This window comes from Antedon mediterranea, chromosome 8 (assembly GCF_964355755.1).
Source record: "Antedon mediterranea chromosome 8, ecAntMedi1.1, whole genome shotgun sequence".
Taxonomy (NCBI): Eukaryota; Metazoa; Echinodermata; class Crinoidea; order Comatulida; family Antedonidae; genus Antedon; species Antedon mediterranea.
The window spans coordinates 3,331,663-3,345,098 of record NC_092677.1 but is presented as its reverse complement, the minus strand read 5'-3'; the positions used below and the strand labels follow the sequence as shown (position 1 = coordinate 3,345,098).

Genomic DNA, 13,436 nt, shown 5'->3' with positions numbered 1-13,436 from the left:
TTAATAAAGTTAAAGACTTCTGCAGAAAAAAAATGTAACTTACAATAAACCAAACGGTTAAATTCAACCAAAAAAAGCTATTTGGCTGGCAGCCAATTTAACTATTTTTGCTTTAAATTACATTTTTTTATGTAAATAATTTTTTTCAGGGTGAATTATGATTATGGAACATCAAAATGGCATATTTAACAAAAAAAATGAGAAAATTATTTGTTGGGACAAAATCTTTAATATTTGAATCCCCAATATTTTTTTATTTTTTTCATGAGGTGGTTTATGAAACCCTTTTCCATAAATAAGATTCATCACTTGATAATTTACAAATTGTTGTAATTTGCATAATATTATCTACAGGTGGAAGGCTAAACTATTTAATTGCGGGTGGTAGAACACAACCTGGCAACCAACCATATCAAAGTGCCGTATTTGAAGTAGAAGCGCACACGGGTCGAATCAAAGTAGCGTCGTCATTGGACTACGAGACAATAACCAGTTACGAACTCGACTACGTCGCCACAGATGGAAAACACGAAACTACGGCCACTGTAGTGATTACTGTGGAAAACGTGAACGATATAGACCCTGAATTTAATCAGGAATTGTATAGAGCCGAAATATTAGAGGAAAATGATGATAATCAAGAAATTTTCGTATTAAAAGTAAGTCCTGTCCTTTTTATAGCATTTAGTTTTCAACAGCAAAGTGGCAAAGTTGTTCGAAATTGGTCTTATATTGGAGAAGGCTCAATTACTTTCAGCCCTGTTCTTGGCCCATTTAAAAATGTGTTTTTTTTTGTGAGATACACTCACCTTACAGAGAAAAATTGTAACATTGTAAACATACTGTATTACAAACGTTTGTTTGCAATCGAAATTGCTGTTTTTGTTTTGTTTCATTTCTTATATGCTTTTTTAAATTATATATTAAGTTTCATTCTTTTCACTTCTAATAAAATAAGTATGTACATCGTCAATAGTTAAATACATAAATAAAAGATAAAAATATCAAATGTGAAACATACAATTCCAAATGTTTTTGTTGTACAGGTAACCGCCGAAGATAAGGATGAAGGTTCTGTCGGTCCTGCAAGCGCCATCAGATACGGTCTGGAGGGCGAAGACAGTGATTACTTCATAATACGTGAAAACACTGGTGATATCTACGTGTTGCAGACTTTAGATTACGAGTATAAAACAGAGTGGAGGTTTTTGGCGGTCGCAACTGATGAGAATGGCGCTGGAAGAAGCGGTTACACCGACATTAGAATTGTCGTGCAAGATATTAACGATAACGGACCGGAGTTCAATGAAGCGCGGTATGAAGGGCATGTAGAAGAGGGAAATCCCCCTTCAAGTATGTACACCATTATCCTTTTCAAACATGATAGTAATCATCTTATTTCTTTACAAATACTGTGCTGTAATATAAATTTTAATGTGTAATCTTAAGCTCTGTCTACACTATAAAACTTTATGTGACAACAAAAAAATGTGCTATGCCCATATATGGACATTATGATGTCATACCACTACCATATTTGGACATATCACTACCATATTTGGGCACATTACACTTTTTTTTGTCAAACTAGTTTTATAGTGTGGACAGAGCTTAAGATTACATATTAAAATTTATATTGTTAAGGTACAGTATTTGTAAAAAAATAAGATGATATTACTAACTCTCACTCCAATTGGTTTGTTAATAATGCAATTATTTATATACAATGTATTTATTTGTGTCTTAATTAAATAATTTGTTTATTTATTTACAATCATTTTAGTAAAAATAAATGCCACAATAACAAAAACCTTTACCAAAATCCTTATACAAATTTTATATAATTGTCAGATCGCTTTGTAATGAGAATGACCGCATCCGATAAAGATTCACAGCAGCATTCCAACAACCAATATTCCTTCGAGCAAATTCCTCCGTCAGACCTACCATCCGATGGAAAAGACGGTCGAGATCTCTTTCAGATCGAACCCATCATCGGAAGAATCGAAGTCCGTTCAAACGCCAATCTTGACCGCGAGACCGATGATAAATATTATCTGTTGGTAAAAGCTGAAGATATGGCCACAACTGGAAGAAAATCAGGTAAATATTTAATCTAGTTTGTGTATTAGCAATTATTAACGAAATCATTACCAAATTATAACCTTTAAATTGGTTAAAACCAACCTAAAATGCCGCTTTCAATCATTCAATTCTTTAATTTGTAAAAAGTAATAAACAGATGAAATATATAAAAGAACAAATGAAAGACACATGGGATGGTGGCTACCCTCTTAAGCTCTGTCTACACTATCATAAAAGAACAAATTAAAGACACATGAGATGGTGGCTACCCTCTTAAGCTCTGTCTACACTATCATAAAAGAACAAATGAAAGACACATGAGATGGTGGCTACCCTCTTAAGCTCTGTCTACACTATCATAAAAGAACAAATTAAAGACACATAGGATGGTGGCTACCCTCTTAAGCTCTGTCTACACTATCATAAAAGAACAAATTAAAGACACATGAGATTGTGGCTACCCTCTTAAGCTCTGTCTACACTATCATAAAAGAACAAATTAAAGACACATGGGATGGTGGCTACCCTCTTAAGCTCTGTCTACACTATCATAAAAGAACAAATTAAAGACACATGGAATGGTGGCTACCCTCTTAAGCTCTGTCTACACTATCATAAAAGAACAAATTAAAGACACATGGGATGGTGGCTACCCTCTTAAGCTCTGTCTACACTATCATAAAAGAACAAATTAAAGACACATGGGATGGTGGCTACCCTCTTAAGCTCTGTCTACACTATCATAAAAGAACAAATGAAAGACACATGGGATGGTGGCTACCCTCTTAAGCTCTGTCTACACTATCATAAAAGAACAAATTAAAGACACATGGGATGGTGGCTACCCTCTTAAGCTCTGTCTACACTATCATAAAAGAACAAATTAAAGACACATGAGATGGTGGCTACCCTCTTAAGCTCTGTCTACACTATCATAAAAGAACAAATTAAAGACACATGAGATGGTGGCTACCCTCTTAAGCTCTGTCTACACTATCATAAAAGAACAAATGAAAGACACATGGGATGGTGGCTACCCTCTTAAGCTCTGTCTACACTATCATAAAAGAACAAATTAAAGACACATGAGATGGTGGTTACCCTCTTAAGCTCTGTCTACACTATCATAAAAGAACAAATGAAAGACACATGAGATGGTGGCTACCCTCTTAAGCTCTGTCTACACTATCATAAAAGAACAAATGAAAGACACATGGGATGGTGGCTACCCTCTTAAGCTCTGTCTACACTATCATAAAAGAACAAATTAAAGACACATGAGATGGTGGCTACCCTCTTAAGCTCTGTCTACACTATCATAAAAGAACAAATGAAAGACACATGAGATGGTGGCTACCCTCTTAAGCTCTGTCTACACTATCATAAAAGAACAAATTAAAGACACATGGGATGGTGGCTACCCTCTTAAGCTCTGTCTACACTATCATAAAAGAACAAATTAAAGACAAATGGGATGGTGGCTACCCTCTTAAGCTCTGTCTACACTATCATAAAAGAACAAATGAAAGACACATGGGATGGTGGCTACCCTCTTAAGCTCTGTCTACACTATCATAAAAGAACAAATTAAAGACACATGAGATGGTGGCTACCCTCTTAAGCTCTGTCTACACTATCATAACAGAACAAATTAAAGACACATGGGATGGTGGCTACCCTCTTAAGCTCTGTCTACACTATCATAAAAGAACAAATGAAAGACACATGGGATGGTGGCTACCCTCTTAAGCTCTGTCTACACTATCATAAAAGAACAAATTAAAGACACATGGGATGGTGGCTACCCTCTTAAGCTCTGTCTACACTATCATAAAAGAACAAATTAAAGACACATGGGATGGTGGCTACCCTCTTAAGCTCTGTCTACACTATCATAAAAGAACAAATGAAAGACACATGAGATGGTGGCTACCCTCTTAAGCTCTGTCTACACTATCATAAAAGAACAAATTAAAGACACATGAGATGGTGGCTACCCTCTTAAGCTCTGTCTACACTATCATAAAAGAACAAATTAAAGACACATGAGATGGTGGCTACCCTCTTAAGCTCTGTCTACACTATCATAAAAGAACAAATTAAAGACACATGGGATGGTGGCTACCCTCTTAAGCTCTGTCTACACTATCATAAAAGAACAAATTAAAGACACATGGGATGGTGGCTACCCTCTTAAGCTCTGTCTACACTATCATAAAAGAACAAATGGAAGACACATGGGATGGTGGCTACCCTCTTAAGCTCTGTCTACACTATCATAAAAGAACAAATTAAAGACACATGAGATGGTGGCTACCCTCTTAAGCTCTGTCTACACTATCATAAAAGAACAAATTAAAGACACATGAGATGGTGGCTACCCTCTTAAGCTCTGTCTACACTATCATAAAAGAACAAATGAAAGACACATGGGATGGTGGCTACCCTCTTAAGCTCTGTCTACACTATCATAAAAGAACAAATGAAAGACACATGAGATGGTGGCTACCCTCTTAAGCTCTGTCTACACTATCATAACAGAACAAATTAAAGACACATGGGATGGTGGCTACCCTCTTAAGCTCTGTCTACACTATCATAAAAGAACAAATGAAAGACACATGAGATGGTGGCTACCCTCTTAAGCTCTGTCTACACTATCATAAAAGAACAAATGAAAGACACATGGGATGGTGGCTACCCTCTTAAGCTCTGTCTACACTATCATAAAAGAACAAATGAAAGACACATGGGATGGTGGCTACCCTCTTAAGCTCTGTCTACACTATCATAAAAGAACAAATGAAAGACACATGAGATGGTGGCTACCCTCTTAAGCTCTGTCTACACTATCATAAAAGAACAAATGAAAGACACATGGGATGGTGGCTACCCTCTTAAGCTCTGTCTACACTATCATAAAAGAACAAATTAAAGACACATGGGATGGTGGCTACCCTCTTAAGCTCTGTCTACACTACTATCATAAAAGAACAAATGAAAGACACATGAGATGGTGGCTACCCTCTTAAGCTCTGTCTACACTATCATAAAAGAACAAATGAAAGACACATGGGATGGTGGCTACCCTCTTAAGCTCTGTCTACACTATCATAAAAGAACAAATGAAAGACACATGAGATGGTGGCTACCCTCTTAAGCTCTGTCTACACTATCATAAAAGAACAAATGAAAGACACATGAGATGGTGGCTACCCTCTTAAGCTCTGTCTACACTATCATAAAAGAACAAATTAAAGACACATGAGATGGTGGCTACCCTCTTAAGCTCTGTCTACACTATCATAAAAGAACAAATGAAAGACACATGGGATGGTGGCTACCCTCTTAAGCTCTGTCTACACTATCATAAAAGAACAAATGAAAGACACTTGAGATGGTGGCTACCCTCTTAAGCTCTGTCTACACTATCATAAAAGAACAAATGAAAGACACATGAGATGGTGGCTACCCTCTTAAGCTCTGTCTACACTATCATAAAAGAACAAATGAAAGACACATGAGATGGTGGCTACCCTCTTAAGCTCTGTCTACACTATCATAAAAGAACAAATGAAAGACACATGGGATGGTGGCTACCCTCTTAAGCTCTGTCTACACTATCATAAAAGAACAAATGAAAGACACATGAGATGGTGGCTACCCTCTTAAGCTCTGTCTACACTATCATAAAAGAACAAATGAAAGACACATGAGATGGTGGCTACCCTCTTAAGCTCTGTCTACACTATCATAAAAGAACAAATGAAAGACACATGAGATGGTGGCTACCCTCTTAAGCTCTGTCTACACTATCAAACTTTATGTGACAAAAAAAATGTGATGTATATTACTACTGTACCATATTTCGGGGGAAAATCACTACCATATTTAGGCATATCACTACCATATTTAGGCATATCACTACCATATTTAGGCATATCACTACCATATTTTGGCATATCACTACCATATTTGGTCAAACTAGTTTGATAGTGTAGTCAGAGCTTTGAAATATATTCCCAGGTTACATTCAATGCGGTGAGCTATGAAATGCAGTATTCATAATACATGTGAACAAAGTATTATTTGATCTGTTAATTCTTTAGGAAATTCGAGATTTGCTAACATAACTTTATTTACTTGTTTTTTTACAGCAACCGCTACTGCAACTATTATAATCGATGATGTCAACGACAACCCTCCCGTATTCAACCCAACCTCATACTCCGAAACCGTTCCCGAGACCCTCGCTAAAGGAAGTAGAGTGCTGGATGTTCTTGCCAGCGACCGAGATATTGGTGTTAATGCTGAACTTACCTTCACTATTGTATCAGGAAACAATGCTGGTAAATTCAAGATTAACCCAAATCCTGTTAATAAACAGAATGCTATCTTGGTTCTAAATAAGGTAAAGCTCTTTTTTATAAAATAAGCTAATTTATGTGTAAAAATGTTAGGTCACATTAGTGTAGAAAGAGTAGGGAAAATGTATGTCTTCATTAAACTATGTTGTCCTCAAAATGATAATAAATGTTTTGTTTTTGTTGTAGGAATTGGATTATGAGACGGGTGACCGGTCATTTACATTGACCATTCAGGCGTCTGATAGCAAGGATTCGGCTAGCGCCACGGTACAAATCACTGTCATGGACGTAAATGATAACGCGCCAGTGTTTGAGAATCTTCCCGAAGCGTTTAGTTTCTTTGAGGGACAAATACCTCAGGATGCTGTCATGACAGTTTTTGCTAAAGATACTGAGTTGGAAGATAATGGAAGAGTTGCCAGGTAAGTTTTTGTTTTTATCAAATTTACAGGGTATCTTGTAAAATATTGTTGTCTATACTAAATATTACCTTTAAACCTGAAAAATGAAGTTTAATTAAATAAAATAAATAGGTTATTTTGTAGTTTTAATAAATATAAATAACTTTCGTAGAAAAAAAACTTGGAAAAAATGATTTTCTCTTTAAAAAATTAAAAAAAAACTTTAAATTACAGTTTTTACAAGTAAATACATTTGTTTAGATCCAACTATTATGTGACATTAAAATGGCATCTTCAACAAAACAAATTAAAAAAAATTTTCAGGTAGGAAAATACATCTTTAAAGTAAAAATGAATTTGTATTTTTGCATAGGTATGAGATTGATCCCTCAACCAATGAGGATGGTTTATTTGAAGTGAACCCGGACTCTGGTGTATTAAGAATTGTAAAAGAGTTAGACAGAGAAACAACTGAACGTCATGAACTGAAAGTCCTTGCCATAGATGCTGGAATACCACCAATGACTGGTGAAGGGCTCTTAACAATTACAGTCTTGGACATCAACGATGAGTGTCCAAGCTTCGCGGAAGACCAGTACACACCAGTTGTAATGGAGAATTCTGCCAGCCCTATAGAGGTTGCAGTCATATCGCCAACTGATCCTGACACAGGCATCCAAACACCATTTACTTTTAGAGTTGTCAATGGAGATGATAAAGGAGTGAATGACGAGTACAGCATTAACGAGGCTTTCTTGATGACTGTTGGTGGTATGTATTTGTATGCCCTACCCATGGATGTTTTTGTCAACATAGTGCTTAAGTGAAAATCTAAAGATTTAATCAAGTCAGTCCACCTAGCCAAAAACTCCTAGAATTTCTGGAAGTACATTTAAACATTTTTCCAACTCAATGAGAGTATCTTGCCTAAGTATGATACCAAGGCAATCTAACAACAGGACAATGAGCTCGCCTTGCCAATATAGGGACATGTAACAGTCCTTTGATCTTATGTCTGGCTGCGACAAATACCAACAGTACTGTAATATGTACATATTCTCCGCAGTGCTCGTTGTCTGTTAAGGAGCGTGGAACTGATCATGTCGCAGCCACAGATAAACCTTTTGATCTCCAGAGCTCAGCAATATAACACAGATAGGTCTCTCAAATACATATTACATACAATATCCCTCACCATTATGCCATATCACACTGAACGGTAATACTTTCATCCTATTTTCATTTAGCCATGTTCGTTTATTTCAGAAAACGTTGCAACGATCTCTACTCTTAAAAAATTTGACCGCGAGATGCAGGAATATTACCACATGCAAATTGAGATCTCCGACTCTTTTGATCCTCCTAACAAGTGTGTCAGTGTACTGAAAATAAGAATTGGTGATGAGAATGATAACCAACATGAGGATGGCAGCAAGGATATGTTTGTTTACACCTATGATGGTAAGTCTAGGTTGTGATTAATTTAAATAAGTTACTATTGGTTGCATGTGTTATAATTAGTTTAGTATGTTAAACTATAACCTAGTTTAGATAAGTGACTATTGGTTGCATGTGTTATAATTAGTTTAGTATGTTAAACTATTACCTAGTTTAAATAAGTTACTATTGGTTGCATGTGTTATAATTAGTTTAGTATGTTAAACTATAACCTAGTTTAGATAAGTTACTATTGGTTGCATGTGTTATAATTAGTTTGTTAAACTATTACCTAGTTTAAATAAGTTACTATTGGTTGCATGTGTTATAATTAGTTTAGTATGTTAAACTATTACCTAGTTTAAATAAGTTACTATTGGTTGCATGTGTTATAATTAGTTTAGTATGTTAAACTATAACCTAGTTTAGATAAGTTACTATTGGTTGCATATGTTATAATTAGTTTAGTATGTTAAACTATAACCTAGTTTAGATAAGTTACTATTGGTTGCATGTGTTATAATTAGTTTAGTATGTTAAACTATAACCTAGTTTAAATAAGTTACTATTGGTTGCATGTGTTATAATTAGTTTAGTATGTTAAACTATAACCTAGTTTAGATAAGTTACTATTGGTTGCATATGTTATAATTAGTTTAGTATGTCACTATTGCCTAGTTTAAATAGGTTACTATAAGTTTACATAAAATATTTATAATTAGTTTTGTGTTACTACTAGTTAAAAATTGTTTAGAATAGTTCAAATAGGTTACTATACTATTAGTTTCAATTGGTTACTATTAGCTAAAATTGGTTATAGTTTAAATTGGTGACTAATAGTTAACTACAAGTTCCAATAGGTTACTATTAGTTTAAATTGAGTAATATTAGCTAAAATTAATTACTATAAGCTAAAATTGGTTACTATTAGTTTCAATAGTTAACTATAATTTTCAATAGATTACTATTACAGTAGTTTAAAGTGGTTACTATTGGTTTAAATATGTTACTATTAGTTTTAATGAGTTACTATTAGTTTCCATAAGTTAGTATTGGTTTAAATAGTTAACTACTAGTTTAAATAGGCTATTGGCAAAACACTGTTGTAATGAATATGATTTGGTATCTGTAGGTGGATCAGGCAGTGGTATTGGTGCGACCCCAGTAGGCCCAGTAAACGCCCCAGATCCAGATAGTGATGATATTGATGAAAAAACGTTCACAAAGATTAAACCAGATGATGCAGTATGGGACCATTTTGATGTGAGTCACATTTTTTGTTTGTTTCTTCTTTTTTTCAGTTTTTTTGTTAGGTATATAGAAAGAGGTGGACACACACTCGACTCTCCTTCCTGTCATCGTTGTTATCGTTAAGTTAAATTGAAATAGTAATAGTTAAAAAACACTTATTATATTGTTTTGTGCCTACAGGTTGACCCAGACAATGGTAACATTTTAATTAAGCCAGGAACGCCGTCCGGTACGTACACGATGCAAGTTTTAGTCTCCGACAACAAGTGGATAGACAGCACCTCAACAGTGACGGTCACCGTTACCGATTTACCAGAAGAGGCTGTGTATAATTCTGGATCGTTACGCTTTTCTGGAACAACTGCCGCCAACTTTGTCCGCGAACCTAACAGCAAGTATGGAAAATTGCGCAAGAGTTTGGCGGGTATTATCGGGGCTAAGGAGATGAATATTGATATCTTCAGCGTGATGGACGTGGTTGGCGAAGCAAATACTATCGAAGTTAGATATTCAGCGCACGGATCTCCATACTACAAGGCAGAACGAATGGATAGCGCTGTCCGTCAGAACAAAGATCAGGTAATTTGTTGACGGAGTCTTTTCTTGGTAATCTGCACGACAAGGACTTAACATAGTGATTTTTTCACTATTAATTCAGCAGAGAGTAACCTTTTTATTTGTATTTAACTGTTTTGTATTTGTCTTCCTGGAAATTAAATTACTATGTATTGTTTTGCTGAAAGGAATAAAAAAAAATGTTATTTTAATGATAATAAATTTTTTTTTTCTGCAGGTTGAGTCTAGTACAGGACTGACGATTACAATGATTAAAATCGATGCATGTTTTATGGACGAAGGAGTTTGCGAAGGATCTTGTTACAATGATTACACCGTCACTAAAGAACCGTATCTTATCGATCTACAATCGCAGTCGTTCACAGGAATAACCACATACACAACCGCGGCTTGCGGATGTGCCGGAGAGAATATCTTCCCAGCCGGATGCTCGTACGATGCTTGTCTGAACGGTGGTACATGTACAGATACTCCACAAGGATTTAGGTAAAACAAATTTCAAAATTATACCCATAGATGGATCAGCTTTAAATACCATTTTTCCTGATTTTGCTTATATTTTTATCATTGATGTTTGTTGTACAGGTTGCGGACATAATATTTATGGCGCTTCTATAAATAAAATGATTAATATTTTTTTTTTTCAGTTGTCAGTGCCCTACTGGTTTTGAAGGTGGTCGATGCGAGGAGATCAAGAGAAGTTTTAGCGGCAGTGGTAGCTACGCTTGGGTCGAAACGTTAGAACAATGTGAAGACACGCGAACATCAATTGAGTTTATCACCAATGAAGACGGTACTCTGTTTTACAATGGTCCAATGACTTCGGAAGCCGGACAGCCCACTGATTTTATACTGTTGGAACTAGTCAATAAACGACCTGTACTTCAACTGAACTTGGGAAGTGATACCAGTATTTTTGAGTTTGCGCCTCAAGACCTGCCAGAGTTGACGGACAACGAATGGCATCATTTGGAGATCAGAAGGAATGGAAGGGTACATAAGTTATTTAATTTGTCCAGTATCGTAGGAAAATTCTGTAATACATTGTCACATATGTATCACATGTGATGTCTGTATCTAGTGTTTCATCACAAACTCAGTCTTTAACATGAATGCATTTATTTTGTAGGAAGTTGAATTGGTCGTTGATCATTGTCTGTCAGCTAAATCTACAATCTCTGAGGTTGGTAGTGTGAGCACCATAGATGATTCTAGCTGTCGTATCACTGGAACAGTGACAGGTACCTCTAGGTAAGTCAACAATGTACCGCCCTCTATGAATATAGAGTAGAACCCGTCCTTTGGGACACCCTCTATTAAGGACACACTTTCCTGTGAAACAAATAAGGGGCGATATATGTTAAGTCAACTTTGATAAGTCCATTAGGTGTCACCTTAATAGTTGTTTTACTGTATCAGAAAAAAGTCATATCCTTATCAATAGACTTGAATATAATACTGCTATGTACTTATTGATATATATATATATATATATATATATCTATTTTCACTATTTATATAAATATAGTTACTCTACGGATGTATATTCGGGAAAAAAAGTTGAAATAAATAATATAAGTTGTCGGCCAATCAGTGGTGGTCAAATGCGCAATTAGCAACCAATCAGTGATATATACAATTAATCAACCAATAAATTAAGAATGTAATTTATGTTTTTCGTTTATAGATTGTTAAATGTGAACACACCACTGCAGCTCGGAGGGCGTGCTACTTCCGGTTGGGATTACAGTTCAGTCACGTTTTCGAACACCGGATTCGACGGCTGCATACGAAACCTAATTCAAGATGGCAAACTTTACGACCTCAGCGACAACAACGTGGGAGCATCGTTCAAAAACTCCCAAGAAGGTTGTCCACGAACAGATGAAAACTGTATTGATAATCAAGACGGATCGGAAAAATGCGTCAACGGTGTTTGCGATGCAAATATTAATACCGCTGTCTGCATTTGCTATCCCGGATACACAGGAGTTCGGTGCAATGAAGGTACGTATGTTTGTATTTGAATGAAATTTAAATCAATCAGCCAGTTTCGTAAACTTGGCCATTTCGCTTTGTCATAGACAGACAAAATAGCGCCAAAGTTGGCAGCCCCGACATGACGTGACCCTTAGGGGAGAAGCATGTAGTTGCAGTCCACAGCGCATTTGGATAACATTGTGGAATGCAATATATTAATACAATAACATTATGATTGTTGATCATGTGGGATTGATTATTTGTCGTCTACAATTTTCTACGTTTTTTTTTTACAGAAACCCCAGCACATGACTTTGCAGCGAATAGTTACGTTGACTACAGTGTGAAAGCAGCGGCTGGGCTTGATACATCAGGATATGAAGAACATTACCATTCAATGGTTAGAACATGGGAAGAGACGGGACTTGTATGGTATATAGCTAACCTAGACACAGGGGAACACACTACTATTGAGGTAAGGGAATTTAAGAGATATTATTATTATTGTAATTACTTATATGTACTAATTTGTCACTGGGTTATTTATTATACAGTCAACTCTCCCAATACCGGACACCCTTGGGCGGGCATATATTTTCCGGTTTTTCGAAAGTCCGGTTTCCTGAAAACATATTTTTAAAGTCATCGCGTTGTCACTGAAAATGCGTTGAATCACCGGTCCGAATGCTGCCCGGTACGGTCTAGCGTAGGGAAGGCCTAGGCTATGATTGTGTCAAGCTAGTGATAGGCCTAGGCCTACTTTATTAATATTATTACCTTTTTTAAAAGTTACATTATTTACTGTACAGTACCAATAAAACATGTTACAATAGTAAACTGTTTCTCAATGTGTTTTTAACGGCAAAAAGGCCTACGTACGTACGGTGAACATAATTTCGGTCTGTTTATTGTTTTTCGTGAGCTAGCTTGCAGCAGCAGCAGCAGCATGGGGTGATAAAAATAGCAAAGCGAGGCTTTGATTGATGCGCATGTGCAGAGGTGTCATAATCAAATAAAAACGCCCACACCTAGACCACATGTTTTTTAAGCTCCTTTATTTTGACGTAATTTGATAGCAATGATGAAAATTGATTAGGTAAACGAGCCAAGCAATAATGACACAATAATTAATTAGTAACATTTCAAAGTTTATTAACACTAGTTAAGTCAAGTTCATTCCGTTTTGCCATAATGATTTCCAAATTTATAATGATGCACATTTTTAGTGAAACATTCCTTTTTAAAGTCCTATTGCAATTGTGAATTTAACAATGATTTAAACAAAACAAAGACACAAAGTGGAATGTAAATTGAACTTTATTAAAAAACAATTCATATG

At 35.8% G+C, this 13,436-nt stretch overlaps 1 protein-coding gene across 1 annotated transcript in view; it reads left to right on the top strand.

Annotated features, from left to right (window-relative positions):
• LOC140056855 (neural-cadherin-like) overlaps positions 1-13,436 on the top strand; it is a 40,781-nt gene that overhangs the window by 21,656 nt on the left and 5,689 nt on the right. The window contains exons 14-27 of the mRNA XM_072102358.1: positions 355-659; positions 1,047-1,353; positions 1,852-2,103; positions 6,243-6,496; positions 6,639-6,874; positions 7,227-7,624; positions 8,120-8,314; positions 9,423-9,553; positions 9,722-10,120; positions 10,335-10,603; positions 10,765-11,110; positions 11,247-11,368; positions 11,805-12,124; positions 12,394-12,572. Of these exons, the coding sequence (XP_071958459.1) occupies positions 355-659; positions 1,047-1,353; positions 1,852-2,103; positions 6,243-6,496; positions 6,639-6,874; positions 7,227-7,624; positions 8,120-8,314; positions 9,423-9,553; positions 9,722-10,120; positions 10,335-10,603; positions 10,765-11,110; positions 11,247-11,368; positions 11,805-12,124; positions 12,394-12,572 (3,713 nt within the window). The remainder of the gene's footprint in view (positions 1-354; positions 660-1,046; positions 1,354-1,851; positions 2,104-6,242; positions 6,497-6,638; positions 6,875-7,226; positions 7,625-8,119; positions 8,315-9,422; positions 9,554-9,721; positions 10,121-10,334; positions 10,604-10,764; positions 11,111-11,246; positions 11,369-11,804; positions 12,125-12,393; positions 12,573-13,436) is intronic.